Source organism: Gadus chalcogrammus, chromosome 1 (genome assembly GCF_026213295.1).
Source record: "Gadus chalcogrammus isolate NIFS_2021 chromosome 1, NIFS_Gcha_1.0, whole genome shotgun sequence".
Classification (NCBI taxonomy): domain Eukaryota; kingdom Metazoa; phylum Chordata; class Actinopteri; order Gadiformes; family Gadidae; genus Gadus; species Gadus chalcogrammus.
In genome coordinates this window covers 18,023,525-18,050,580 of record NC_079412.1, presented here as the reverse complement: position 1 = coordinate 18,050,580, position 27,056 = coordinate 18,023,525, and the positions used below count along the sequence as shown (strand labels likewise).

Genomic DNA, 27,056 nt, shown 5'->3' with positions numbered 1-27,056 from the left:
AAACTTACATTTAACGTTTTTGTTTCAAATTGTCCTTGTGGTTGTTCCATGTTTCAGTTGTAAATGTATTCAAATATAAGGTATTAATATGTCATTTCATTTCTTGGGATAATTAATTAAAAAATGATGTTTGATCCTTGTTGTGTCTTTTTAAGCCATTCGGGACGGGCATCAGTAACGATGTAAGTGATCATGAAGAAAAACCATCGTCGTCGTCCATCCTAAGACCTCAGGTGCCCTCGCCCTTGTTGGCCTGCTTGGCCCGGTTGGCGTTCTGCGTGACGGTGGAGAGGGAGGAGCGGGACATGCTGGCAGTCTCCACCATGTCGATGTCCTTACAGGTCAGACACGCCACCAGCTTCAGGCGGGAGGCGCTGTGGGCGAAGAAAAACTCGTGTGACACGCCGGCCAGCACACCGCCCGTCACCGGCCCGATCCAGTACACCTGGAGACGGAGCCGGAGCACACACAGTTTGATTAACATGGTCAAGGATTTGTATCCTACAATATTAAGTCAAATATTTTGGATGGGGTCAATGCTGTACATCTGACTGTGATGCTGCCGCTGTTTTGTGTTGTTGTTGTTATTGGTGGTACTAGTGTGTGTGTGTGTGTGTGTGTGTGTGTGTGTGTGTGTGTGTGTGTGTGTGTGTGTGTGTGTGTGTGTGTGTGTGTGTGTGTGTGTGCGTGTGCGTGTGTGTGTGTGTTTCTGTGTGTGGGTGCGTGTGTGTGCATGTCTGTGTGTGTGAGTCTGTCGTTGTGGAAATTCAATTAAAGTATTTGATTGTGCGTGTGTGTGTGTGTGTGTGTGTGTGTGTGTGTGTCTGTCTGTGTGCTTGTGCCCACATGTGTGTGTGTTTGGTTGCGTGTGTGTGCGTGTGTGCATGCGTGCATGCGTGCGTGAGTACGTCCATGTGTGCAGGCGTTCATGCATGTGTGTGTGTGTATGTGTGTTTACGAATGTGTTTGTGCATGTGTGTGTGTGTGTGCTACCTACCCAGTGGTTCTCCCAGTAGCCGGTGATGAGAGCTGGACCCAGAGCACGAGCCGGATTCATTCCTGCACCAGAAAACCTCGCCTGATTGGTCCAGAGCAACCACATTAAAGATGTAAACATATATAGTAGAGATCATTTTCTCCAATGGCACCACTCTGTTATGAAAACATGAGTTTATATTAAATGAGAGTCCACATTGAAAGAGCTAATACTATGGTGGTAAATTATTAGCATATTCATATTAAATATACACCAATGGGAATTAATATAAAATGTATATGAATGCCTGTAGACAACTGCCCAGCCCTTAGCATAGCTCAATCTGTAATACAATGTATTTGTGAATGAATGAACGAATGAATAAATGATTGAGTGAATGCTCAGCTAACCCCTATAAACACTGCGGCCGTGTGGGCCAGTCCGATGCCCAGGTGGCTGGGCTCGGTGCTCTCTCTCCGCCTCTGCTCCTCCACAGAGAAGATGGCGAAGACCATGGAGAAGGTGCAGAGCACCTCCACGCCCACCGCCTGTGCCGCGTTGACGTCGGGGCCCAACTGACAAGACGGGAGCAGAGAGCGGGCGGTCGTTGGGGAGGGAGAGAAAACAAAAGCAACATGGAAGGAAGAGATGACAGTATCTTTTAAGGTAACAAACCTTAAAAAATAACAAATATGATTTTTGAGATGGAATTACAAATAACTACATAATAATATAGCGCAGATGTAAGGGGGACAATTTCATGGTTGGTTTTTGGGGTACCTTGGATAAAAGCATGTGATTAATGCACAAATAGAATTGAGTCAACTGTTTAACTGACCCGATTGACGAACACCTCCGCAGTGGCTTTGTGCGGGAGGGCCAGGTAGAGGGCCCCGCTGGCCAGAAAGGCCCCCAGGCACTGTGCGGCCACATAAACAAGGGCCCTGACCAGGTCTATCTTCTTTGCGGCCAAAAATGACAGAGTCACTGAAGGGTTCACCTAACAGACACACACGGAGAGGCACTCAGAGACAAACACGGCAGGCAGGGTCGGAGCACTGAGGCGGTGAAGCAACAACAGCCACGGGACTGTTAGGAACATCCAAGGCAACCGATGGCTTCAGAAATCAAAGATGCAGCAACTTTTCTTAAGTCACCTGCGCCCCGCTGATCTCTCCGAAACAGTGACCCAGCGAGGTGATCACGGCAGCGATTGCCAGGGCTGGGTACAGCGGGCCCCCGGGGGCCTCTCCCGGACCCGGCACAGAGGCCCCGAGCATGGTGCTCACGAGCACCAGGGTGCCCAGCACCTCTGCCAGCACCGCACGCCAAAACTGTCGACTGCGGAGCTTCTCCGGGAGAGGGGAGGAGGTGGGAGGAGGGGGGAGAGGGGAGGAGGTGGGGGAGAGGGGAGGATGTGGGAGGAGGTGGGGTAGAGGGGAGGAGGGGGGGAGAGGGGAGGAGGTGGGAGGAGATGGGAGGAGGTGGGGGAGAGGGGAGGAAGGGCGAGAAGCAGAAATATCTCGATTGAGCTTTTCAGGAGTACCTGGTTTGAAACGTTGTGTGTGGTGTAAACACATATGCCAGATTATTTGCATTTTTACTATATGTGTTGTTGATTTGGCAGATTTTAGTTCTACTTATCTGCTTTTAAAATGTTTGAAATGCTGTCGTCATTTCATAAAAGCGCATAGAGAACTTGAAAATCCCTAGTTCTTAAAAGACATTTTGATAAAATTATTGTTCATCTACCAGTCATCCCTGTACAATAAAGTAGATGCATTTATTTGCCCTTAAATTATTTTTTCTATTTTTTAATAGGAATTGCCTTACATTTTCCAAGGGAACAATAATTATTTTTACTGGATCACTTAGATCTATTTAAAAACACACATCACAACAATACACTTCTTGTGGTGACGCAGTTTCGACATGTAATGTTTTTCATGTATCGTGCCACATGCTCATCAAAACGCTATACAATGTGAACAGAATAATGGAATAAGATGCTCACCTCTCGCAGAGTCATCTTAAACTGTCAAAATATTCTCTTCCCCTTCAATATTCAAAATCTTCTGTCTTTTAGCGTCCCAACCTAATGGTTTTTATTCTTTCCTGATGTAATTGTCTGTCTGTCTGACTGTCTGTCGGTCTGTCTGTCAGTCAGTATGTCTGTCTGTCAGTCTGTCTTTCCTTCTGTCCACTGATCTGTCTCCCTGTCAGTCTGTCTGCTGGCTGTCTGAGGCTCTGATGGTTCCTCTGCTAGATGTCTCATCACCTTGGAACGGAGCCCGAGGGGTCCTCTTGAGCAGCCTCCCTCCCTCCCTCCCTCCCTCGTTTCGCCCTCCCTTGCTCCTCACCCCTCCTTACTCACCCCTGTGTGTACATTCTGCTGGGCCGCGCTCCGCACACTATGATGGTACGGGTTTTCCCCTGAACAAATGTTCCAACATAAATGAATTGGATGGTGACACAGAAAACGGGTCAAATTGAATTGGGATTGGACTGTGAAAATACCATGTTTTGCTCTACAAAGAAATGTATATTTATAATGGCAATAGTTGTATTATGAAAATCATAAGTTGGATAATAATAGTAGTGAGAGCAAGATAACCAAAAGGATTATATAGATTGCAAAAAAAAAATTCTACCTGAACAAGGTGGATATCTCAGTGGATATCATTGGTGGTATTATTATTTTCAATATTTTTTTTTGTCCCCCCTAGGGACAAGTGTCGTATATTAACTTTGGCTAAAAACACTATGATGCAAACATCAGATGACTGTCTCAAGCTTATCTATGTTTCTGTATCTGTTCCTGTTCAAATAAATAAATAAATAAATAAAAACGATCCCAACTTGCTTTAGCACAGATCTATAAATCCGTCTATCCTCCACCTTCTATCCACCCTCCAGCAATGCCTTTATCCCTCCACCCACCCACCCTAACAAAGGACACTTCAGCGCCAGGTTTCGGGGGCGCTCCCCGCCGCCCCTCAGCCCGCCCAGCCCTCTCCCAGAGGGGGCATGTCCTGAGCATCTGGTCGCCATCACAGCGATCAACGGCTGATTTCCATATCAATGACCAGGAGCGGGGAGCCGTCGGCGAGGGGAGAGACACCGGAGTGGGCGACACATCGCCATCAAACACAAACGAAAACACACATTTTTACAGGCACATTCTTTGATTTAGGTGCCTCACAAAGTGCATATGATGACGGCTGTACGCAGGATGGCAGAAAAGGCAGTATATGGCGTTCAATTGGATTATCTACTGCGTAAATAGACATAATTGGTTTGCTTCAGAGACTGAGAGAATAATTAATGATGGAAAGGTGGAGAAGGAGTGGGGAAGGAGTACAAAGGAGGGGAGCGAGGTTCACCTAAAGCATGACCATGAGATCATCTCAAACCTGTTGACAAATCGGGTTAATGTTACCAATCACAACAGACAAACTCTTCTTTTGTTCCACTTCTTCGTGCTTGCCCAATGGATGAGCTCCTTGATGGGATACTGCTCCTATCCCCATGGGGACAGCCACTCTCATTATTCTGTTGTCATGGCAGTCTATTGTGCTGCTGCATCTGTACATGCGTCTCTCGTTCCCCTTTGATATAAAACAACGGCACACCTTGTGGTGGCGCTCTGCACAGAGATGCCGATAAGAGTTGGAAATCACAACAGTGAGTCGTGGACCTCTGGAAATGAATGAGTGCTGGAAAGATGTTGCAGACTCACCCGTTATCAACAACAGTGTCTGTTGATTGGAAAGCTTCTGGCTGTGTGGATTTTGGTTGAATACTGTAATAGAGACTGGTTTCATAATGCCACTGGGGATTCTACTTGAGGGTCCACCTCTAACCCTGACAAAACCGAGGGGGACTGTCTTAATATGGGACTGATTGCATTGCTGTAGGGGCCCTTGCCTAACCCTATCCAACCATGCTGTCCAAAGAGCTCACTGTTACATTCCCTCTTAATGTTACCTCTACATCTAGCTCTTTAGCCTTCATTAGGGATGGATAACTCATTGGCCGCCACGTAGGAAAAACGTTATCCAGTTAGTAGAATCCCTGGCCCCCCATCTCTGAAGAACCATGTATGTCGATGAGACAACCTTTGTTGTGCAGTGTGGTTTGTGTACGTGTATAATTAATTGTGCGTGTTCATGTTTGGTTTTGTGAGCACAAGGAGTGGTTATCCACTAAATTGCGGTTTATCCCCTCACAATTACATCATTGTTGGTTAATTGTCTAAATAAAGTGTATTTGAACTTTACCTGGAACATGCCTTGCTCTGGGAGCCTTTATGGATCTCCTTCGGCTTTGACCCAAGATGGCTTGGTCCAACATATTAAATAATTGAAAGGTAGGGCCACACTCTGTCACACTCCCAATACTACAATTATATTATGTGCTGTAACTCCATTAGCCAAAACTGCATCACATCACAAAGTGCTAAAGTGTGTTCAATTTCTGATGTCCTTCAGGTAGCCTACATCAGACTCCCTGTTGAACAGTGCAGCAGGCCAATGCTGTTTGTAGCCAACAAGATGGAGGATGTTAATTTCCATATGGGATAGAGGGGAGGTGCCTGAGTAACAGGTGGACACGTGTGTGTGTGTGTGTGTGTGTGTGTGTGTGTGTGTGTGTGTGTGTGTGTGTGTGTGTGTGTGTGTGTGTGTGTGTGTGTGTGTTTTCGGAGTCTCATTCTGTCCCACCAGGTCCAGAACAGACTGGCTGCAGGAGGGGGGGGGGGGGACTGTGCTCCATTATGCCCTGGATTACCAACCGCTATCGCCCCTTTTGTAGATGTAAGCACAACTGTTTGGGATGAGGGGTGTGTGTGTGTGTGTGTGTGTCAGTCGCGGAGTAACCCGCTGGCGTGGGGAGTTTTCAGTCACCCCCTCCCCACATCCTACTCTCAGAGTGCTGACAACGACACTATATCTCCCACACACACACACACACACACACACACACACACACACACACACACACACACACACACACACAATGTGCCAACTATAGGCATGGAGAAGCAAAGAGAAAGAAAATAGAGCGAAAGGCGAGGAGTGGGGTAAGGGTGCTCAGAAGGGGGTCATCCCTATGTTCCCCGGGTGCAAAGGGTTAGGGTCAGGTTTAGGGTTAGGGTGAGGGTTAACCCTAAACCTAACCCTAACCATAACCAATTGGAGGAGACAGGAGAGCTAACCAATCAGAGGCGAAAAAGGCGGTACTTGCCCCTACGAAAAAAAGATTTGCTCACAGGGTCCAATGTTCCCCGGTCACATACAAAGCAGGGAACGTAGGACCCGGGGAACATAGGTACGCTCCCCTCAGAAGGACACACACCTTCTGTCGGGTCGACGTGTCCACGGCTCAGAAGGACACACACCTTCTGTCGGGTCGACGTGTCCACGGCTCAGAAGGACACACACCTTCTGTCGGGTCGACGTGTCCACGGCTCAGAAGTGTGAGCCTCCCCCAGTGTGTCTACACCCTAGTGGGGGGGCTTTTAGCTTGTGATGCTAGGGCCTTACCCTGCAATATGCAGCTTGGACACGACCTCCAACCTGCTGCAACATCCCACTGCACCTAACCCTACTTATATGGATACATAATGAATTAATAAATGTTTCCATTATATAATGTTGACTGTAATGTACGTTTGGGGCTTTTTAAATAGGTGCTGCAAATATAACTTGGTACGTTTTTCAGCTAAAATAAAAATGTGCTAACATATACAGGATAAGTCTGGATTTCATTTGTAACAGGGTTAGCTCCTTGTCATGGATATTTTTGTCCTTATATTTTGCTATTAATTCACATACTGAATAAAGTGCAGCACACAACTCTTCAATGACTGAAGTAGGTCAATATGGTTTCTCTAAACGAACGGCTAAAAATGTCTTTGCAGCATCCCACACCCTCAATGAAAATGCAGACATTTGTTATAATCAAATTACAGTCTTCTTGACTTGTGTTCTGTAATTTGAATATTAGATAAATATTTGTTATTATAAATTCTTCTCATATTTAGCTCGCACATGCAACCCCGAATCAGATTCTAATCCCAGAAGATAATTAAGAACGTTAAAATTGTGTTCACATGCTTATAATAAAATCGAACTCCTATTTAAAATAATCAAACAATGATAGAAATAAGCAATATTTAGCAGTGGCGGTTCTCATTCATGGCCTGATTTGTGTCTCATGAAGAAGTTTTTTTACTCTCTACTAGTCGTGGTTTTTATTCAACTCACAGTACATTCTACAGATGCACACTCGTTACATCACCTTGATACAACATAGTCTTATAATACCTCCTCTTAAAAATGATAAATTGGTCCTAAAAATATAGAAAGGAACAAATTTAAAGTCACCAAAACTGTACATTATTAAAAATTCACTTAACACCACGTTTGGTTTTTATTTAATTTTTTTTCTGCGTATTTTTATGAAAAACAGGCGTCCCTTTAAGTGTAATAAGGAACAACAAATGTACTTCCTATTAACCTATTTGAGTTCAGTGTAAGAAACTAGCTTAAATATAACCCGGGTTGAGGAGACGTGTCCTGTCGCCTTCAGAACAAACACCATGCCGTGCAACATGTACATTGGCCCTTCGGAAGCGTCAAAGAAGACAAAAGGTACAAACAAAACTATAGTGGATTAAAAAACAGAACTCGGAATGTAAATTAAAACAGCACAGGCTTTGAACTTGTGGGACTTCAGTGTGCTCAGCCCACGTTGCTATGTTATGGAAGGTGCACTCAAACACACCGTGCTCCTACCCTTCGGCCATGGTGAATTTGGTCCGGAGGAACAAACCTTGGTGAATTGGGAAGGAGGGAGGGCTGGAAGTTTGTTTTCAGTGTTGGTCCGGTATGATCTGAGCAAAGCCTGGTTCGCTCTCGTGTCTCGACTGAAGATGCTTACGGCAAACTTGCGTCGAGGCCTATGGGCCCCCTCATTTCTATGTACATTCTACACATCGCATATGGAGACAGGTTCAACTCTTTGCAGTCCCATTCAGGTTGGCCTGTGAGGGCGAATCTATCCTGCTAACACCAAACTCACAGCAATTATGTGCTCCTCAGGAGGGACACATCCAAACACAAGATTAGACGCCTAACCGATATCGACACACTAAATACTCCAGTTGTTAGAAACCAGTGTCCTACACACAGCAGCAGGGTGTGTGTGTGTGTGTGTGTGTGTGTGTGTGTGTGTGTGTGTGTGTGTGTGTGTGTGTGTGTGTGTGTGTGTGTGTGTGTGTGTGTGTGTGTGTGTGTGTGTGGAACTGGAGGTTATTTGCCCAACTACGATGTGACGCTTTAGAAACAACGTTCCTTGTTTCCCCGTTTGTTTAACTGGCCTTCTGTCAACCATCTAGACATCTCTATAATGTAGTCAGTACACATCCACTACACGCTATTGCTATTAAATAATCCCAGCTATTGATATTTTTATATATATATAGAATATATAATAAAAAATATATTGAGCAAACAAAAAGGTACTTCTAGGCATGAGACCACATTACATTACCATTAAGAAACAGGTATGGGGGGGGGGGAACACCAGGTCAGAAAGGTCATTTTTTTTGTTTTCTTGATTTTGTCCAAGCTGTGTTCAGGTCGAGGGGTGCAGCACAGCAGGTCCGCTGCGCAGCGCACGAGGCTGCAGCAGTGTGGTCCACCCCTGACCGAGTCCTGAGAGCCGGGCCGGGGCCCCCTGGCGGGGCCAGACCCCTGGCCGTGAGAGGAAGGGACGCGGGGCCGAGGTACAGGCGGCCGTCGCCGTCTGTGTGACCGGGAATGGGTTTCATAGGAGGGGGGGGGGGGGGGCCTCGGAGAGACCGACAGTAGGAATCAATGTGACGATGAACAAAACCTATACATAAAAGTTTATATATATATATTTATATATATAATATACCTATGGACACGGGGATACAGGTGTGCGCTGGGCGGGCCTCCAGACAGTCTCTCTCAGGGCTCTCATTTGTCCTTGTTGTCGTAGAACTCGGCCCAGCGGTTCTCGAAGAAGATGCGCATGGCGTGCCCGGCCACGCCCACCTCCGACGTGTCCTCGTTGAACAGCTGGCAGTTGTTGAACACCAGCTGGGCGTCCGCCGCAAACTCCTCGCAGTTACAGTACCTGAGGATCATAGCATGGGGGCAGGGGGGGGATAGGGTCAGTGACGGGACGGAGAGCACGCAGAGAATTCAACCTTCACGCGGCTATAGTATGGCGGCGATGGAGGTCCCAATGAAGTATCCCAACGTGTGTTCGTGACGCATTGAGAATGCTCTCAGTATTTTCTCCTTATCCGTATTCAAAACAAGTTGTAAAAGTCGTCATGTCAGAGGTCTCCTGATTATCCTAGCGGTGTGTATCCCTACACAACGGGGGTCGGCCTGGCTCAGCCGGCACAGAGGGTGGACTTGTAAGCGGGAGGTTGCTGGTTCCCCGGCTCTCCTGGTTTAGCGTCGAGGTGTCCCCGAGCAAGACACCAAAACACCCGAGTCTAACTGCGCCCGTTGAACCGGCTGGCCCCTTGTATGGACGACCCTGCCGTCGACGTGTGAATGTGTATGAATGTAAGTCGCTTTAGATAAAAGCGTCTGCTGAGTGTAACGAACTCTGCCCAACCCCCTCCACTATGTGGAGCCAGAAGGACCGGCGCCGCCCCCCCCCCCCCCCCCCCCCCCCCCCCCCGCTGAGCTCACCCTCCCTGCAGCAGCCTCTCCCGCATGGTGAGGAAGTCCATGGGGGTCTTGACGATGCGGCGGTAGCCGGGCACCAGGCGGGGGTTGACGGGCTCCAGGAAGGGCCAGGCGCTGGCGTGGGCCTCCATCTCCATCAGGATGATCCTTCACGACACACACAGCGGTCAGAATGGTACTACCATCTCAGGAGATGGAGCAGGTACGACTTGCTCCGGGTCTTTTTTTTAAATATGCATTGTTTTATAGTAGGGCTGCACGATTAATGGCAGATTAATCAGATGTGTAATTTTGGCCTTTGCAATAAGGTGAATTAAGACAGATTTTGAACGCCCGTTAAATTAAAATCAAATTACCATCCGCAATTCAGTTATTGTTATAGCATTTTAAAAAAGCAACTAAAGCAAAGCCCCACAGAATGTTGGAATCAACAAGCTGACAATCACAATGATCGGTCTAAATGATCACAACTATAATCTTTGTCCTCGTCGTTGGGCCCCAGTAGGGGCCGTCCTCTGATTGGCTGCGGGGGACGGGGACGGGGGGGGGGTCGGGTAGCGACCACTCACTCGCAGTAGGTCAGGTCCGGCTGATTACGGGTGGTCATTCGGCGACGCTTGGCTGGCGAGATCCCAGCTGTGGCGGCGGCGGCGTCGCCGCAGTAACGGGAGGAGGAGGAGGGCGCAGACGGCGGCGTGTCCTTGTGCCTGGTCGCCATGCCGACGAGGCGGCGCGGCGCCGTCTCCTCGTCCGAGCTGTCGTCCTCGTACCGCCTCTTCTTCAGCCGGGTGCGCTTCTTGGCCGAGCGCTGGCTCCCCGGTGACTCACCGTCCTCCTGACGGACAAATGACACGTTAGAGACGGCCAGGCTCACCAATTGGACCAATCAGACCAATCAGAGGCAATCTCAGCGGCCCGCGGTACGTTCCCGAAAATTACGGAAGAATGACTCTTGATTTCCCTCCCCCGCCGCCCCCCCTTAGTGCATAACCAACCACCCATCTGTGTTCTATTCTGCCCTGGCTCGTCGTTGCCACGGCGACCGAAGGGAGCCTGACCTTGGCAGTGCAGGTGGGACAGAACCAGTCTCCTTCGGGCACCTGCGTGACCTTGGGCCGGAGGCAGTACATGTGGCAGCCGCGGTCACAGCCGTCGCACAGAAGCAGGTACTCATCGTTGTCCCCCTTCCTGCACACCTGGCAGTTCTGGTGATGGGGACCCACACAATGAGCGCTCGTTAGGGGGGGGGAGGGGGGCGTCGTGGTCCACCATCCACGACACCAGAGGAGGAGAACAACTCACCAGTTTGACCACCGATCTCTCCCAGGCGATGGCCTTCTCCAGCTGCAGTATGCAGAGGCACAGTTGGGGGGCGCTGCGGCAGCGGTCCAGAGCCTGCCTCCAGGTCCGCAGGCGGGGGGTGATCTCACTCTCCAGGCTGGAGGGAGGGAGGGAGGGAGGGGGAGGACCAGAGGAAGAGGACGACAGAGAGGGTTAGTGGAAGCGGGTAAACAAGAACCAGTCCAGGGTGGGCCGTGTTGCGGTGGTTCTCGTGAGGGCCGAGGCCCCCTGCAGGGCGGGAGCAGGAGGTACGACGGAGCCCGGAGATAATTAATAACGGAATTAAGAGAGGGAGGCGCATGGAACCGCTGCCTGGGGGGGTCCGATCAACAAAGAGATAATTGTACCTGGGGGGCGGGGGGAATTATTGGTGCGCCCCTTGGGGGGTACACAAATAAAAGTGTGCGTTGCTAAACAACCGACGGCACGATCATAAATTAATAAAATGTGTAAACTACATAAAAACAAACCTTACGTACGTTGTCTTCATCTGATACACTTTATATTATCATCAATCACCTTAAATGTGATGATATGAAAGCTATTTAAGACAGGGCTGCTACAGAATAACAAAAATTAAACAACCGTTTGTACGTGCATCATGTGTGTAGCGCACGCGCGTGTGTGTAGCGCGTGCTTGAAGCGCGTATAGCTCGGCCTCACCTCATGACGTCCATGGGCGGGGCCTCCCCGGGCGTGGTGGTGACGGGGGCCAGCCGCATCACCTCGGCCGTGTTCCACAGCGGCTCCTTGAGGTAGCGCCGCTCGATGTTGCGCTCCAGGTTGGCCAGCCGCAGCACGGCCAGGTCCAGGGCGTGCGTGGCCACGCGCGGCAGGTCCGACCACTCCTTCTTGGTGCGCACCGTCCAGTCGTCGCGCGGGTCCACCTCGTGCTCGTAGTACTGCAGGTCGTCCCGCGTCGAGTCCGGCTCGGGCGCCGTGTAGGCCTGTGGGGGAGAGGGGGAAGACAGAGTCAGGACATGAGAGATTAGAGAATGGATGACATGGATAGGGTAGGATTTGAATGATACATCATTGCCAAATCCTCAGCGATGTTCCATCTCAAAGGTTTATTTACGTTTCATGCAGTGTGTACATAGGAGTGCATAAGATCGGCTTTGGTTTAAATCGCTCTACCTGGAATTCTGCCACTGGTGCGTCCGGGTCCACGACCTCTGAAGACTCTGTTTTCAGGACGCTCTGAGGAGCCACCTTGAGGAGAAACAAAAAGGTTTCTCAATGGGGTTCTCATGCAGCGCTTTGACCTTTGGCTTCTAAACCTACAGCCCGTCAAAGAGCCTCTGGCACCCCCACCTGGACATTGGCTGTCACTGCAGAACTGGCATCGTTACCATTTCTCAGATGATGTTTCTGTCATTTGAATTCTGCCTTCAATTTGGGTCCTACAACATGTCCTTGATTCAAACCAAATCTAACAAGCAGTTTGCGTTGCTGGAAACGAAACAAAAAACAAAAAGTCACCTTGAGATGTAGGTCTGCGGTGATCACTCTCTGCTCCAGCTCCTCCACCCACTGGAGGGCGTTGACGTCCACCTCCAGCATCCTCTCCTGCACCTGCCACGGCTTCTGTAGAGCCTCCATCAGGGACCCGCCTTCCTCAGTCTTCACCTGGAATATGGGGTCTGGGCAGAGAAAAAAACACACAACTTCAACCACGTGCTTTCTCACCAAAAGTTAACGGTCCTCTTCCTTCCCCACCGCTTCCCGCTCACCAGCGACAGCCTTGGTGCACATCAGGCTCAGGTTCTCCATGTGCTTGGCCAGGTGCTTGTGGAGCACCTTCTCCCGGATGCCCCTGGGGTTGAGAGCACGCAGGGTGGCCTGCAGCTCCTCTGCGTCCCGGATCACCCACCAGCCACGCACCATCACTGTCATGGGGAACCAGAGTCAAAGCGTGAGGGTCCAACCCAAACCATTCCCAACGTTGGCCGACACATTCCTCAAGGATTATTTATTACAATGTTCAGTAATGTTCAGTCAGTTTGTGCGGTGTGGGAGAATGATGTCGGTGTGGCGAGAGCCTTTAAAATGAATGTTAATTTTCTTTAATTATTGTGTAAGTGTATGTTGAGGGAGGATGGGGCGAGTGAGGCTTACTCGTAGGGATGGGGAGAAAGGAATTAAAATGGATTAATTTTTAGACTTGGGATTCTCCGCCTCTGCCTAATTATCCTAAAGTCACCAACGTCAGTATTATCTTACTGGAGGCAGAATACTGGTGCCGTCCTACAGATGTGACTAGTGTATTCACCAATAGTCGGCTTACATAAACTGTGTTCTGTTCCGTCAACTTCATAAAAAAAAATGACCTCAACTGCAGAACTCAACGTCAATCCCCATAAAATAAAAAAAGATATCGCACCAAAAAAATTATAATAATATGAACAGGATCGCAACGCATAATAGTATAAAAGCCCTGGTTGTATGGTATGGTGAGATCCCGCCCATAGGGCGCCTCCTTACCCTTGGGGATGGGCTTGACCACCATCTGGGTGAAGTACTGCTGCTCCAGCTCCTGGAACACCGTGTTGGGCGGGCGTCCGCGGCGCTTGGCGGCCGCGTTGCGCGCCCCTCTCCGGGCGGGGCTGCTCCCTCGGCTGCCCCTCCGGCGCCGGCGGACGGGCCGGGAGGGCGTGGTGGGGGTCGCGGGGGTGGCCGTGGGCGTGGGGTCTAGAGCGGGAGAGGAGAGAAGGGGAGGAGCAGGGGCGGGAGGAGTGGTAGCGGGATCGGCGGCAGAAGAGACGAGGGGATCGGTGAGGCCGCCCTGTGGGGTGGTCACCGCCTCGGTGGGACTTTGACCCGGGAGGGCCGATTCCGACTGCAAGGAAAACACTGATTATCACGGAGTCCACAGCCCCGTCAAATCATGAAGAACTAACTAATGGACACACGGCTTCCAGGGCCAGCCCTCCTCGCTCCTCTCACCTGCAGCAGGGAGGCGGCGAGCTCGGCCGGCAGCGTGCAGACGGGGACCCGGGGCGTGCTGGGCGAGGCGGGCCCCTGGGGCTCCGTCAGAGAGCTGGCGTCGCACGGCTCTTTGGGCAGCAGGTTGAACCACTGGCCCCGCCTCTCGGCCGTCTCCTTCACGCTGTCCTCGGGCCGCTGGCCGCCGGGCGCGTCCCCCGTCGCCGTGCCGTTGGCGTACGGCTCCTGCGTGAGCGAGCTCTTGAAGGCCGTGTGCGCGAGGTCCCTGCCGGCGCCGGCCGGCGAGCCGGGCCCGTCCTCACCGCCCGAGCGGGCGCTGCTCCGCCGGCGCCGGCGGATCTTGGCGGTGCGCAGGTGCAGCTCCACCTCCGGCTTGATCTTGCGGGGCCGGCCGCGGCCCCGGGGCTGGCTCATGAGGGACGCCGTGCCCGGGAGCCCGTCGTCGTCCAGGGTCTCGTCCGGCGAGGAGGTGGGCGGCTTGACGCTGGGAGGGGCCGTAGGGGAGGCGGCGGCGGGGGGAGAGGTAGGCGTGGGGGTCTCCTCCACCTTGGGCTCCCTCTTCAGCAGAGTGACGGGCACCTCGGCCACGAGGACCTCCTCGGATGCTGTCGAGACGAGAGAGGGGGGGAAAGAAACGTTTACAGATCCAGAAACACAAAGCGCACGAGATGAGGATCACGGGTGGTCTCCCACGAGACTCACACAGGAGCTCCTCGGGCCCCTCCACCAGGATGGCCCCGAGGTGCGGCAGCGCCAGGTACCGGCGGCGGAAGCGGTCCTGTCCCAGAGAGACGGCCCGCATGGAATGGGACGACTGCAACAGCTTCTTCCGGAAGAGCTGCTGGCGCTGCGAGGACATTGTGAGATGTACATTCATAATTAGTACTAATCCCAATAATAAGCACAAGCTTATCTTATCGAGAGGGCACCGTGTTCCTTTCTCGCCCCGGCTTTACCTTGGTGAGCTTATCGATCTGCCTTTCGAGCTCTGGAATGCTGGCGTTTGTCGGGCTCTCGCTCTGCCGGGGAGGAAAAAAAAAAAAAAGCTGTTAATAATCACCACCACCACCACCACCTCCACCACCTCCCCCCAAATCAACGACCCAGCCAAGGAGCAGGGGGGACAGACACGCACGTCGCTCAGCTTGGGCTCCTCCTTGCGTGCGCGGCGGCTGGCCCGGTCCTGCAGCAGGCCGCTGTCCTCCGTGGCCTCGTCCTCCGCCACCCGGGTGCTGCGCCGCCTCTCCTCCAGGCCCAGGTCTTCCTCCGAGCGGCCCGTGCGCCGGGCCAGGGCCGACTTCAGCCTGGGAGGACGGGTCAGAACAGGAACCGTTAAGGCGGGGAACGCTTAGAGATTCTTCCGGTTGCGAGGGATCGGCGCGGGTCTTACTTTCGCAACTTCCCCTCGATGATCCACTTGTTCTTCCTGTAGGTGGCCATGTTCTCCAGGGTGTTGTCGATGTCACTGAAACGGATCGAGACACCGCCGGTCATACAACAGGCCTCTGAGGGTGACCGACACGACGTCAATATACATACACACACTAAGGCTGCAGAATGACATTGCTGTCGTTTCCCAGATATTGTCATTTCGTTTAATTATATCAATATCCTGTAGCGCAAACATCATATAAATATAAGCGGATTAATATGTTTTTAACCATTGAAAAAAATAAAGTAATTGGAATAAGTAAATAAATAAATCGCAACGCCCACAAAGAGTTAATATCAAAGGCCCCGCCAAGTCCCCCGCCCTAACCTGATGACGATGTTGCTGCCGTTCAGCTCCTCCACCAGGAAGCCCAGGATGGAGGCCTTGGTGTCGGGCGCCAGGGCGTGGAACGTCTTGGTCCTCAGCGTGTCACACACCTCCAGGTCGTAGCCGTGGGACTCCAGGAAGAGCCGCAGGGGCTCCGACACGGTGCTGCGGGTCAGCTCCAGGTCCGCCAGCTTGTCCCCGAGGATCTTCACCGACTGGCGGCCGGGAGGAAGAGGAGAGGGTCAGGAAACAATCGTGTCAATGAGGACTCATCTAGGCTTCAAGATGACCCACATCGACTGATGTGTGCTTAGCGCCGCGTTCACAATGCACACGTCCGTCGACGGATGTTTGCATGTCTGATGTATAGGGGAGTAGTCTTTGAAGACGCAGAATGCAAATCAAAATCACTTCCCACTAACAAAGCCGAGGTGTGGATATAAATATAAACGATTAGGTGACTAAAAAACAATCCTAATCGATTCCACATTTCTTTCAAAAGAAAAAATATTTTATATAAAAAATAATAATAATTGTATCGAACAAAGAAGGCTTTTAACCTGCTTGTTATCGCATAGCATTTTTTAATTTCCCGCTGCCGGCTGTCTTTTTGACATATCCATGTGTTTTTCCCGGGTTGAATCACAAAGGCGATTTCCTTGGGAGTCCAAGTACGGACGGACCCACAATGCATAACGAAAGCGCCCCATGGAAACTCAATGAGATACGTCGAAGGACGAATGCAGTGTGAACGCGGCGTAACTGACCGACCGACTGACTGACTGACTGACTGACTGACTGACTGACTGACTGACTGACTTCCGTTCAGTCCCACATACCTGGTAATAGGAGGACAGGCCGGGGTCGTGCAAGGCCGCCTCCAGCAGCTTCAGCACCAGATCCTGTACCTCGCCTTGCCCCTCGCCCAGCCCCAGCAGGCCTTCCTGGAGGGTGGCCAGGCTGGGAATGTCCTTGGGAATGTTGAGGCCTATCACCTTGCCGTAGCCATGCAGGAACTCCACCACCGTCAGGCAGTGAGCGAAGGCGGCGCCCGAGAGCACCACCCCGGGGATGCGAGAGAGCTCAGGGAGAGGCTGGGGAGAGGAGAGGGTTTGAAGATCACGGTCAAACAGGCTTTTCTCCTTGCGGGTCAAGGCCGGAGACGGTAAATGTGCTAAATCTGTGTTTTTGAACTAAAAGACGACGGTCACCTTGTGGTCGGTGAGGCACATGTCCTCTGTGGGCTTCTTCAGCTCGTCAGAGATGGTCTGCTGCCTCTTCCTCTCCTCCAGTCGTCTCTGGGCCGCCGCCCGCCTCTCTGCGGCCCGCTTGGCCGTCAGGGCGGCCTGGGCGGCGGCCTCCGCCTCCGCCTGGGCCTTGGCCAGGGCCTTGGCCTTGCTGCGGGCCCCCAGCACCCTCTTGCCCTGGGCGATCCTCTCCTCGTCCGTCTGCTGCACGGGAGCCGGGGCCACGGCCTTGGTCCTCTTCTTTCTGGTCTTCTTGGGCTCCTGCTGAGACTCGTTGGCTTTCGTCGAGTCGGCTGGCGGGGCGACGCCGTTGGTTGGTTCAGAGGTGGCTGCTTGGTCACTCACCACCTGCTCCTTCTCCAGCTACGACCAACAGGAAAGGGGGTCAGTGGGATTGGTTTTGCTGACGTGAAGGTCGAAGACATCATCGCTCTCGGTGTTTTAACAAATTATGATTCATACCTTTGCTTTCTTCTTCTCGTCTCGGATCTTCTTATTCTTGTTATCCTCCTTTCTTTTCATTCTCGCCTTGAAGGGTCAACAAAAGGATGGGTTGAGTGGCAGCAGCATCATTTAAAAATACATTTTTTGAGACAAGTTTTAAGTTCCACAGACCTTTCTCTTCATTTTCTTCTTGATTTTTGCGATTTTCTCTTTATCCTCCTCCGTAATTGCTTCTGAAAATGGATATATTAAAAAATACGAGTGACGAATCAAATAAAAGCCTCATCGGGCCAAGAAAGCTGGTGAATTATAATAAAAGATACTGCAATGAAAACAAACTCCGTCCTCTCACCTTTGGCCTCCAGGCGCTTCAACAGCTTGGCGTCCACTTTGCTGAGCAGGTCCACCATCTTGGGTTTGGGGGGTCTGCCAGGGCGCCGCACTTGCCCCCCCTTCGGGGCTCGGACCCTGCGGGGCTTCTCCTTGTCCGGGTTGGGCGGTCGGCCGCGGCGGCCGGTGATCGCCATGATGATGGAAGGAACTTCCTCGTTCGCCAGCAGCACCCACGTCTTGCCCTGTGAGAACACACTGTGGAGGTCAATGCCTGTGTGGGTGTAGCAAACAGCGCTGGAGCCCACACTGTTTAAGTAGAAACTGGCACTAGGGCGACAGGCAAAGGTTGTGGGGATGCAGACCTCGGGTGTTTCCCTCTCTTCGTAGAAGTCTCCTATGGGCATGCGGGGGCTGAAGCTGAAGTGTTCCCTGGAGACCACGCTATCCTGGTGCCTTTTCAAGTACTGTCGGAAGGAAGGAAGGAAGGGGGAGGATCAGTGTTAATTTATGCCATTGCCGTTGGGAGGTCGTTCCTTGGTAATGTCATGGAACAAGCATACTTTGATGATTTCCGGGAACTGCTTCATCCTTCGGCCACAGGGAGTGTAGTACCAGGTTTCCCCTTTCATCCGGCTCTCCGTCTTCTTCACACGGATCTCCCTCCTCCATCTACAGGTCAGGAGTAACAGGGAGCAGGTTTAAAACATATTGCTGGGACCGCATCAGCCATCCCTTCACCTTCTACAACAGATCAATGATGATGAAGTATCGGGACAGATCATTTGACAAATTAAGAGTTTTTGGGGTAGGCCACAGGTAGACAAAGCAACATCACACATTATCAATAATAGTAATAAAAAAAGTAACAAAAATCATCAAAGCATTTTACCCGTGCAACAGAGGGAACTGCACCTGCTCCTCAGTTGCGACCCTCCGTCTATTGGACTCTCCTGTGTGAGGAAGGACATGACAGTGAATGTTAAAGTCACTACATTGACAGCCATATTACAACCATTTGACCTTATTGCTGCACTTTCAACCATCTAAAATCACACTTCATAACCTGAATCACCTGCAGTGGAGCTGTCATCTGCATCGTTTTCCACTTCCTCCTCTGTGGCGTCGGCCTGGAGTTTGGGCACCTTGGCCGCACTTCCTTCCTGACCTTGTTTCTTCGCCTTCTTCGGCTTCTTCAGGGTCTCGTCGGCAGAGCTGGCTTCTGAAGCCCTGGCGAGCACGGCCTCGATGATGGCCGAAATGGGGTCCAACTCTCCTGTGGGTGGCCCCGCCGTTTGGGAGACGTCCGACGCGTCCTTCGCCTCCTCCTTGAGGGGCTTCTTCCTCTTCCGGCCCGCGCCCTTCACCTTGGCTCCCTCGTCTGCTTTGGCCTCCGCCGCCTTGGGTTTCTTGATCTTCTCCACCTTCGGCGTTCTGGCCCGGGGCTTACGCGGGGCCTTCTCCGCTGGGGCGGCCGCTGGAAATAAAACCGTTTTATATCATAAGACATTCCGACACAAAAGTAAAAGATGTCATAGCCTATTTTTGTATTCCTTATTTTGTTAACAAATTTGCTATAACATATACAAAGGATGTCCTCGAAAGACGAATACACAAAAGAGCAGCCAAACACACAGGTCTGAATGCAGACCGTGTCTAGCTGGTGGGCTACCTGGAGTGGAGGCCTTGGGAGTCCGGGGTTTCCGGGGTTTCCCTGGTGTTTTAACCGGCCTCCCGGAGGCAGGGGATGTTTTGATGGTGAGGGGCGGGACCCGAGGTGGGTCAGGGGCCTCCATCAGGGCCGTGATCTCCTCTTCCATTATCTTTGAAGCAGGGCCAGGCGTGGCCTCAGTAACAGCGGCTTTATCACCAATAGGTCCAGCAGAGTCAGGTAGGTCACATGCATTGGCCGCCTCATCTTCAGATTCTGCTTAAACAACCCAAGAAGATGATATCGTTATATATATATATACATACACACATTTACCGGCACTATACATCATATAAACAAGGAATGTTGTCTTGATTCATAGAAAGCACAAAAGCAATTTCAAGGGAGAATAATACGCCTTTTAAAGAAACATTGGCCTTATCCAATATTCAAAAGCATTTTTGAAATGATAACCACTAAGTGAAAGTATTGGCTGTGTACCTTGAGTTGATGTGTGAAGTGGTCCGGTTGAGTCTGCGACAGAGGTATTGATCTGCGACGAGTCCACGTTGGACAGCTCCATCTGCAGCGAGTCAACGTTGGATTCCTCGAGCTGAGAGGTGCTGTTCAGGGAGGAGTCCAGCGTAGCATCCCTGGTGCTCACACCGCTGGCCTTGGTCTCGTCTGCTTGAGAGCTCTCTTCTGCCCGGCTATCCTCAAACTCCTCCTCCTCCGAGGAGGAGGAAGCGTGGCTATCCAGGGTCGAGTCGGCCACCCCAGAGGGCTCCTCCTCCGAGTGAGAGGTGCGGTCGAACTGAGACGCTTCTTCCGCCATGAATGAGCTGTCGTCCATGCGAGTGGACTCGTTCACGTGTGAGCCGTCGCCGTCCATCTGAGACGTGTCCTCCATCTCTGAGCTGGAGAGGTCCACTCTGGAGGTGCTGTGGAGCATCGACTCGTCCTCAGATTGAGAGGCGTCGTCACAAGACCCTTCGTCGGCCGCGCTGCGGTCGTCGGCCGCAGCGGTGTCACGCTGCGGGGGCCTTGCTCCGGTCCCATCCCTACCGTCACCATCCTCTTCCTCCGTTTTTGGAGGCGGCGGTTTGGGAGCTTGTGGAGAAGGGATGTTGTTGGATGAGGCTTTCGTCACAGCACTGGCTTGGGCCAAGGGAGAGGCAGCGGCTGCTGAAGTAGTCGAAGACACCAAGGGGGGGGGAGCAGACACAAAGGTTCTGGAGGCTTCAGTGGTTGAAGGAGGTAGGGAATACAAGGGCTGGGATGCAGGACCTTGGACTGAGGGTGCCAGCCGTTCTGCGTCCACTTGTGCTGGAGATAATGTGGTTGCTGGAGCAGTAGTATGAGCAGATTCGGTCGTAGGAGACAGTGACGTCTGAAGCTGGAGTGTGGGCACCGACTTGTCGTCAGCAGAGGGAAAAGCGGGCACTAATCTTGGAGGTGTAGATACCAAAGAGCGAGGTTTAGGTGGTGCAGGAGATGAGGCATTTTTTATCAAAGGTCCTGACACTTCCGGTGGCGCTTTTGATGGATCTGGGAAGCGCGATGTCACTGGATGGGACCTTGACCCATCGACCATCTGCTGGAGCGCAGAAATGGGCGCCGAACCCGAGTAGGAAGGGGCAAGTGCTGTTGTGGTTGCGTGACTTGTGGTGTACGGGGAAGAGGTCATGCGGGGAAACAACATCTTCCTCCCCTCAGAATTAGACACCAAGGCCGGAGCAGGGACTAACGGAGCTGAGGGAACTACTGGCAACCTGGGGGCAGTATCCAGCAATGGTGGCAGTGCAGGTAAATTGGAAGGTAGAGCAGGCACGCGGGAAGGAGATCCCAATGTCCTGTGGGGAGATCCAGCCGAATCAATCAGGGAACCACAACCAGAGGGAGGCCTTGGGCCCTGCACCATTAGAGGAGGGGAAGAAAGTTGAGGAGACCCGGCTACAGAGTGTAGAGATGCCAAACTCGGGGGCGTTGCGACTCGAGGCGGAGTCGACACCACAGCGTGGGATGGCTCGGTGGTTGGTCCCGGGGCTGACACGGAAGAGACCACAGGAACCATAGAGAGCCGAGGAGGTGTTGACGCTTTTCCCAAAGGAGACGTCGAAACGGCCGCCGGGGATCCAGAGGGATGAGACGACATGGAGCGAGGGGAGGCATTCACTGCTGGGTCCCTCTTTAAAATGTCCGGGCACTGGGATGCAGACTGCTCAGCATGCCGATTGTACTCGTGAGGTAAGGGCGGTTTGGGTTGGAAACCATCACTTCTAGGCAACCTTTGGCCACCTCTGGCCTCGTCCATCAATTTGTACCCTTCATCCGCCTCCTGATAGGTTTCACTCATATTACCTGAAGAATAACAGACAAGAGAATCTGAATAATAAACCACTTAATCATTTCACAATAGCATCAACAAGATAAGTAAATGTGATGAAATTTTTTTTTAAAAATAAAAATTTATTGACAACGGCCAAAATCTCAACGAGTAAGTAAAAAGAAAGTCAGTTTAGGCAGAATTGTATGCAATTGATGTGCATTACATCAATACCTGAGCTGACCATGTTTCTTTAACTGCTGATTACTGTAGTAGAGTTAGCAGGATCCACTTTTAAACAGAAATGTCTATGTCATATCCATTAGGGACATTTTGAAACATGAGAAGTATCCAGTTTAATTGCCTTTTAGTTAGGCTATGGTTGAGGTTATCATTAAGGGCAGGGTACTTTGTAATTCACCTGTTATTATCGCCTGAAATATTGACTGAATGATTGCTCTATAAAGAGGAATGCTGCTGACCAATTACTTGCTTGGAAGCCCCCCCGTCTTCTAGAAACATACCTCGCTTGTCTAATATGGGGTCTGCTAGATACGATGACTTTACAGAGGAGCACCCTATGGGAACACCGTTGAAAAAAATGTGTCACAGGTTTCCTTTGCACCGATTGGTTATAGGTCTTTGTGTCCAAAGGCAAATTGGTCTTCACCGGTTCCCCTTGAAAATCGAAAAAGAACCAAGAGGTCCAGACTACATTTAGATTAACAAACAGACTAATACGCCTTTGAAAATTGGTCTTGCGATGTCAGTCAAATGACAACCTATTATCAGTCAGGCAGTTTGTTTCAACCAAGAATAAATAAATGCAAGGTTAACCAAAGTAAAATAAATACATGTATTACCTTGCATGACAGCAGGCCTTCCTGCATTGGCTGGATGAGGGCTTCTCTCCCTGCTTGGACCCTGGGGTGAACTACCATCCTGTGCGCTTGAGGGTGACAGCATAGACACAGAGGATACCGGCAGGGGGCTACTGGTCCCCCCTCTGCCTATATTATGGTGCTGCGGGCTGCCACGGGGTGGAGTGAAGTTCTGTGGCGCTGGAGGAATCATTGGAGACTGGCTTTGGGGCTGAGACGGTGTGGTCGGCTGTGGCTGGGGAGCGGGTAGGGCAGGGTGATGGGGCTGGTAATAGGGCATCCCGTTGGGCATCATGCTGTAATGCTGAGACTGCTGCTGCTGGTGGTGATGCTGTGGGTGATGCTGAGAGTGGAGATGTTGTTGTGATGGCTGATGCGCGGGTGACTGTAAAGACTGCTGCTGCTGCTGGTGATGCAGTGACGAGGAAAGCCCAGGGTGCACATGGCTCTGGTAGCTCCCATACACACTGGGGGAGTTGAAGCCCATCTGCTGTGGGCCTGGGTTACCCCTATTCCAGTACTGACCGCCAGGTGAGGACATGTTCGGTGAGCCTGCCACTGGGGGCTGGTGGGAGCTTCCCATGCCCCCATTGAGCTGGTACTGTCCATGTCCCTGGTAGTGGTGCTGTGACTGAGGCTGCATTATGCCGGAGGGTGGCTGCTTCTGGTGCATCCCATGGCCAGGGGATGGACCCATGGCTGAGCTGTATTGAGCCTGGCCACCCCATAGGTAGTCGTAGCCCACGCTGCTCTGGTGGTTGCTCATGTGGGGGTACGGTGTTGTTGGTGGATGGGAGCCAGGCACACTGGACCCGAGTACAGTAGTCACGCCATTCACATTCATTTCGCCATTCATATCTGTCAAATAGAAAACATATGTTGTGGACTATAATGATAGGAAACACGGATAACCTGGTAAATATCAGTACATGAATATGACTGCTCTAGAGATGAGATGACTCTAGAGCAAGCACATCAGACTTTCAACACAAGTTGACTATTGTATGCATAAGTCCTGCTTGAGACACCAAGGCTTGTCCTTATCTTACTGTATATGAGCAAGTTTTCCTCACTGGGCTGGTGGCATGTAATAGCGCAAGAATAACATGAGAATAACTCATTTTATACAAAAACGTGAGTTTTCGTATGAGATGAGTTTTTTTGAGTCAACGTTTTTGTGTCGTGTGTTTATTTCTTTACCTCGTTCGATGCGTGTTTCATTTTATGCGGTGGTCTTTTTGTATTAAAATTGACAAGTCTATAGTAATATCTCAAGTCTATAGTAATATCTCAAGTCTTTATAATGTCTCAAATCTCTGAACCTATTTCACAGGAGCCCATAATCTTGGCGTTTCTCTGCAATATCAATTTGAATTGCATGGGGTTGACGCAAAATGTTATGTGAAATTGGAGAATACTCACTCTTTCCCTGCTGGGGGAAGCTCATGGAGGACCCGTTAGTATAGAGAGAGTCCCCTGAGGATCGTTTCAATCCTGAGTTGGTTGATGCTGCGGGTTGTGTTCCATAGTTGAAATGGTTATTTGCCTCCATCTAGATTCAAACAACCAAAGAGGAAACTAGTTAGTAGAGAAAACTTGTGAATTCAACATGCTTCCTACACCTATGTTTTCTCTGACAATAACTGTATGCAATATAGCAGGGCTAAAAGATGGTGGTGGTTAGTAGTAATTTCTGGGAGTAATATCTGAGTCACATGGCTATGCAACAAAATGCTGTGCACAGCATAAATCCCATGATTCAATACTTTAGCAGCAACAGCTTGTATAGCTACGACATTGTCCGTGAACAGAGTGAAACGAGCTGGAACATATGCCAGACAGACATTGCACAAAAGTTATCAATTGGTGAACACATTTTATTGTGACCTTTGGAATGAGTAGCCATATTTTGGCAAGTGCCATTTAAAAAACGGTTGTAAGACACCCACTTAAATATTGTAGCACTTCCAAAAGGAAATGATCAAAGAATACCACATGATAATTAAAGCCCATAATATTTGATTTCCTGTATGTAAAGAGCTAAAGTTCAAAAGGTTTTGCCCAGAACTAAATCTGATGTGGCGAGCTCTGTAATAAACCGTGTATTAATCCGGGGCTTATATGCCTTTTTGGGTAGACCAAGGGTAGACTTAACGACGGTAGACCTGATCTAATGTGCCTTTGGTTATATTGTGGCCGTTTTGTTCTCGGAACACATGGGACACCGCATTTCATGGGTCACACTTTTCGGAGAAAAACTCCGGCAAACATTAATCTCTAATGCGGCTGGTGTGGTACAGGTTGGTGACCATTTCTGACGAGGCGCAGCAAACAAGAACAGTCGCTCGCTTCCATCTTTCATGATAAATGGACGGGCTATACAAATACCCAAAGCCTCCTAACTTGACATGGATGTTACTAAATCACTCATAGGAACATGAACGGGCGATGGAGGAATACAAACGTGCTACGTAAAGTCTATTTATCCATTTGCTAGTCACAATGTGCCTCTACATTAAGAACGTGTCCCTTGGCGTGCACGTATAATCGTTTTTCATCATTCAATAAGGCCTCATAAGTGGCGCAGGCACATCGTAGCGCCGCGATAGTTAGCCCTGTAGCTTAACGTTAGCTCTCCCACGACCAATTCATTTCTAGCCGTGCTGGTAAGCCACGATAGGAGTCCAAATGTGTTCCTACATCTAGCTTGTTGAAAGGTCGATTGTAGTAGACATTTCTTCCTCAAACAACTGGGTCCACCAATTTTAGGTTTGGGCTCCAAGGTTATTAGGCGACAATTAACACAGTTACACTTAGTTAGCATACAGCTAGCAAACTGATTGGCATCGAGATCCCGGAGCACAGCGCTTCTGCTATCCGGGAAGTTAGCTAAGTAGCAGATACTATAAGCACCACGCTCATACCCATTGATAGATCGCGCAGGAGAGAACATGTATAGCCGAAAACAAACCCGTTGTTGGTGAGTGTTATGCACTCATCCCCACTGGTTTCCATCCGTATGATCCTTTTGTTCGCCAGCTAGCAGCCAGATGAAGTTGCATTGTTTACGCTGCAACGCATAGAGAAATTCAACCTCCACCTCCCACTATTGCTACACTCAAAAGTTTCACTCGTATTTCAATAAAGCAGTCCTAACCTTTACTTCCTCGGATGTGTACAGGCTCTGATGCCTCGCGGCTTCACACTGCAGGATGAATGTGGGAAGATGGCACAACGATAAATAATAAACAACTATTATCTAACCTTTGGGTTTTAAATTAGCAAACATGGCTGGTGTGGTCGGCTGCAGCCATGATCACAGAACACAAGCCAGTGGGAAAGTCTCAGCAATAACGAAATATACATCCGGTCAGAGGCATTTGCCTCACAACACTGACTAAATAATTACATTAAAATCATATTAATAAATGCGATCGTATCATTTTAATTCATGTTTCAAGTTAATGTGACCCAGTAAATACGTTTAACCCAAAGTCATGAGATTTTAAGGATAGTAAGGAAGGAAGCAAGGACTTACAGCAAGGATTTAACTAAATGTGTACATTTAGTTAAATGCACATTATTCCCCAACACTACAGGGACATTAACAAGAGGACATATCCCCAACTTCAGAAGTCTGATGCCTGACTGCTTGGCTGATACATTAATTCGCTTTTTACAAACTTCCTTGAGATGAGTAAGGATTTGAAAATATACCAATTTGATATCGTTTTTTGCGGATTAAACAAATAAGTAATAGCAATAAAAAATTAATGTAGGGGTGGAAGAGAACATGTACTGTGGTTTAGTTAACGTTTGCGCTCTTAATATTTTACTGTAAAATATATATTAATAAATATAAAAATGCAACATAAGGAGATATGTTGCATTTATTCCATAACGTCCCAGGGCTTTTCACCTCTTAGATCGTTTCTTAGAAAATATATATATTTAAAAAAAAACGCTAGCCTGATGTTTAGCCTTTGTGAATAAATAACGAGTATCCATGGAAGATAAGGTTATTATCACCTGTATCATTTAACCTATGATCGCCCTTTATATATTATTTTGATAGCTACTATTCATTTAATCAGTTTGGAATAGTCCCCAAAATGCAAAATATAAGGATTACTTAAAAGTACAAATACAACCAACCAATTAAAACAATGTACAAATAAAACATTGACAGCCTTTTTCGCACAGTAGTGGTTAGATTCGAGCCAGGCTTTTACTTTGATACGCCCCTATAGATAAACAGGAACTTGAAGACACAAATGACAGCGGATGATCAGGCCTAAGTATGAAGTATGCTAATACGCACATCAAGCAGTTCGGAGGGATGATCCTCCAGTCATTTGGTTTACTAAATAAACGATAAAATACGATTATTTACTTTCCCCAAAGTATTTAATAGGTGATG

General features: G+C 49.9%; 2 protein-coding genes across 4 annotated transcripts; both read right to left on the bottom strand.

The window, feature by feature from the left end:
• Positions 1–229: 229 nt before the first annotated feature.
• LOC130392111 (aquaporin) lies at positions 230–3,005 on the bottom strand. Its single transcript, XM_056602553.1, has 6 exons — positions 2,991–3,005; positions 2,134–2,325; positions 1,815–1,976; positions 1,387–1,551; positions 998–1,078; positions 230–445 (listed from the first exon to the last, which is right to left on the bottom strand). The coding sequence occupies exons 1-6, from the start codon at positions 3,003–3,005 to the stop codon at positions 230–232; spliced, it is 831 nt and encodes a 276-aa protein (XP_056458528.1).
• A 3,209-nt stretch (positions 3,006–6,214) lies between these two features.
• On the bottom strand, positions 6,215–25,996 carry baz2a (bromodomain adjacent to zinc finger domain, 2A). 3 transcript variants are annotated; one of them, XR_008895978.1, is made up of 31 exons: positions 25,794–25,996; positions 24,059–24,188; positions 22,619–23,494; positions 19,931–21,790; positions 19,451–19,705; positions 18,854–19,255; positions 18,671–18,731; positions 18,342–18,450; positions 18,144–18,245; positions 17,801–18,023; positions 17,620–17,681; positions 17,467–17,532; positions 16,969–17,367; positions 16,597–16,851; positions 15,758–15,972; positions 15,389–15,463; positions 15,134–15,302; positions 14,955–15,017; positions 14,701–14,845; positions 13,999–14,603; positions 13,537–13,891; positions 12,786–12,941; positions 12,535–12,695; positions 12,190–12,264; positions 11,716–11,999; positions 11,014–11,149; positions 10,770–10,916; positions 10,281–10,546; positions 9,715–9,858; positions 8,921–9,142; positions 6,215–8,785 (listed from the first exon to the last, which is right to left on the bottom strand). XR_008895978.1 is itself a non-coding variant. In XM_056593613.1 (30 exons), exons 2-30 carry the CDS (start codon positions 24,186–24,188, stop codon positions 8,983–8,985), a joined length of 7,956 nt encoding a protein of 2,651 aa, XP_056449588.1. In that variant the 5' UTR covers positions 25,794–25,996; the 3' UTR covers positions 6,215–8,982. The 3 variants fall into 3 exon arrangements, 2 of the variants coding, with proteins under 2 accessions (XP_056449588.1, XP_056449600.1); XM_056593613.1 differs by having other exon boundaries at positions 6,215–9,142; XM_056593625.1 differs by lacking the exon at positions 25,794–25,996 and adding an exon at positions 25,608–25,787 and having other exon boundaries at positions 6,215–9,142.
• Positions 25,997–27,056: the final 1,060 nt, after the last annotated feature.

What these genes read in the sequence shown, in the direction of transcription:
- LOC130392111 (XM_056602553.1), bottom strand. An exon ending in CGGAGGTGTTCGTCAATCGG is followed by an intron (nt 1,552 to 1,814) that starts GTCAGTTAAACA and finishes CCGTCTTGTCAG; the next exon opens with TTGGGCCCCGACGTCAACGC. An exon ending in CGGCCGCAGTGTTTATAGGG is followed by an intron (nt 1,079 to 1,386) that starts GTTAGCTGAGCA and finishes TGGACCAATCAG; the next exon opens with GCGAGGTTTTCTGGTGCAGG.
- baz2a (XM_056593613.1), bottom strand. Translation starts at nt 24,188, where the DNA reads ATGGAGGCAAATAACCATTTCAACTATGGAACACAACCCGCAGCATCA. An exon ending in ACGAGAAGAAGAAAGCAAAG is followed by an intron (nt 17,368 to 17,466) that starts GTATGAATCATA and finishes TGTTGGTCGTAG; the next exon opens with CTGGAGAAGGAGCAGGTGGT. An exon ending in TCGCCGCCTCCCTGCTGCAG is followed by an intron (nt 13,892 to 13,998) that starts GTGAGAGGAGCG and finishes TTTTCCTTGCAG; the next exon opens with TCGGAATCGGCCCTCCCGGG.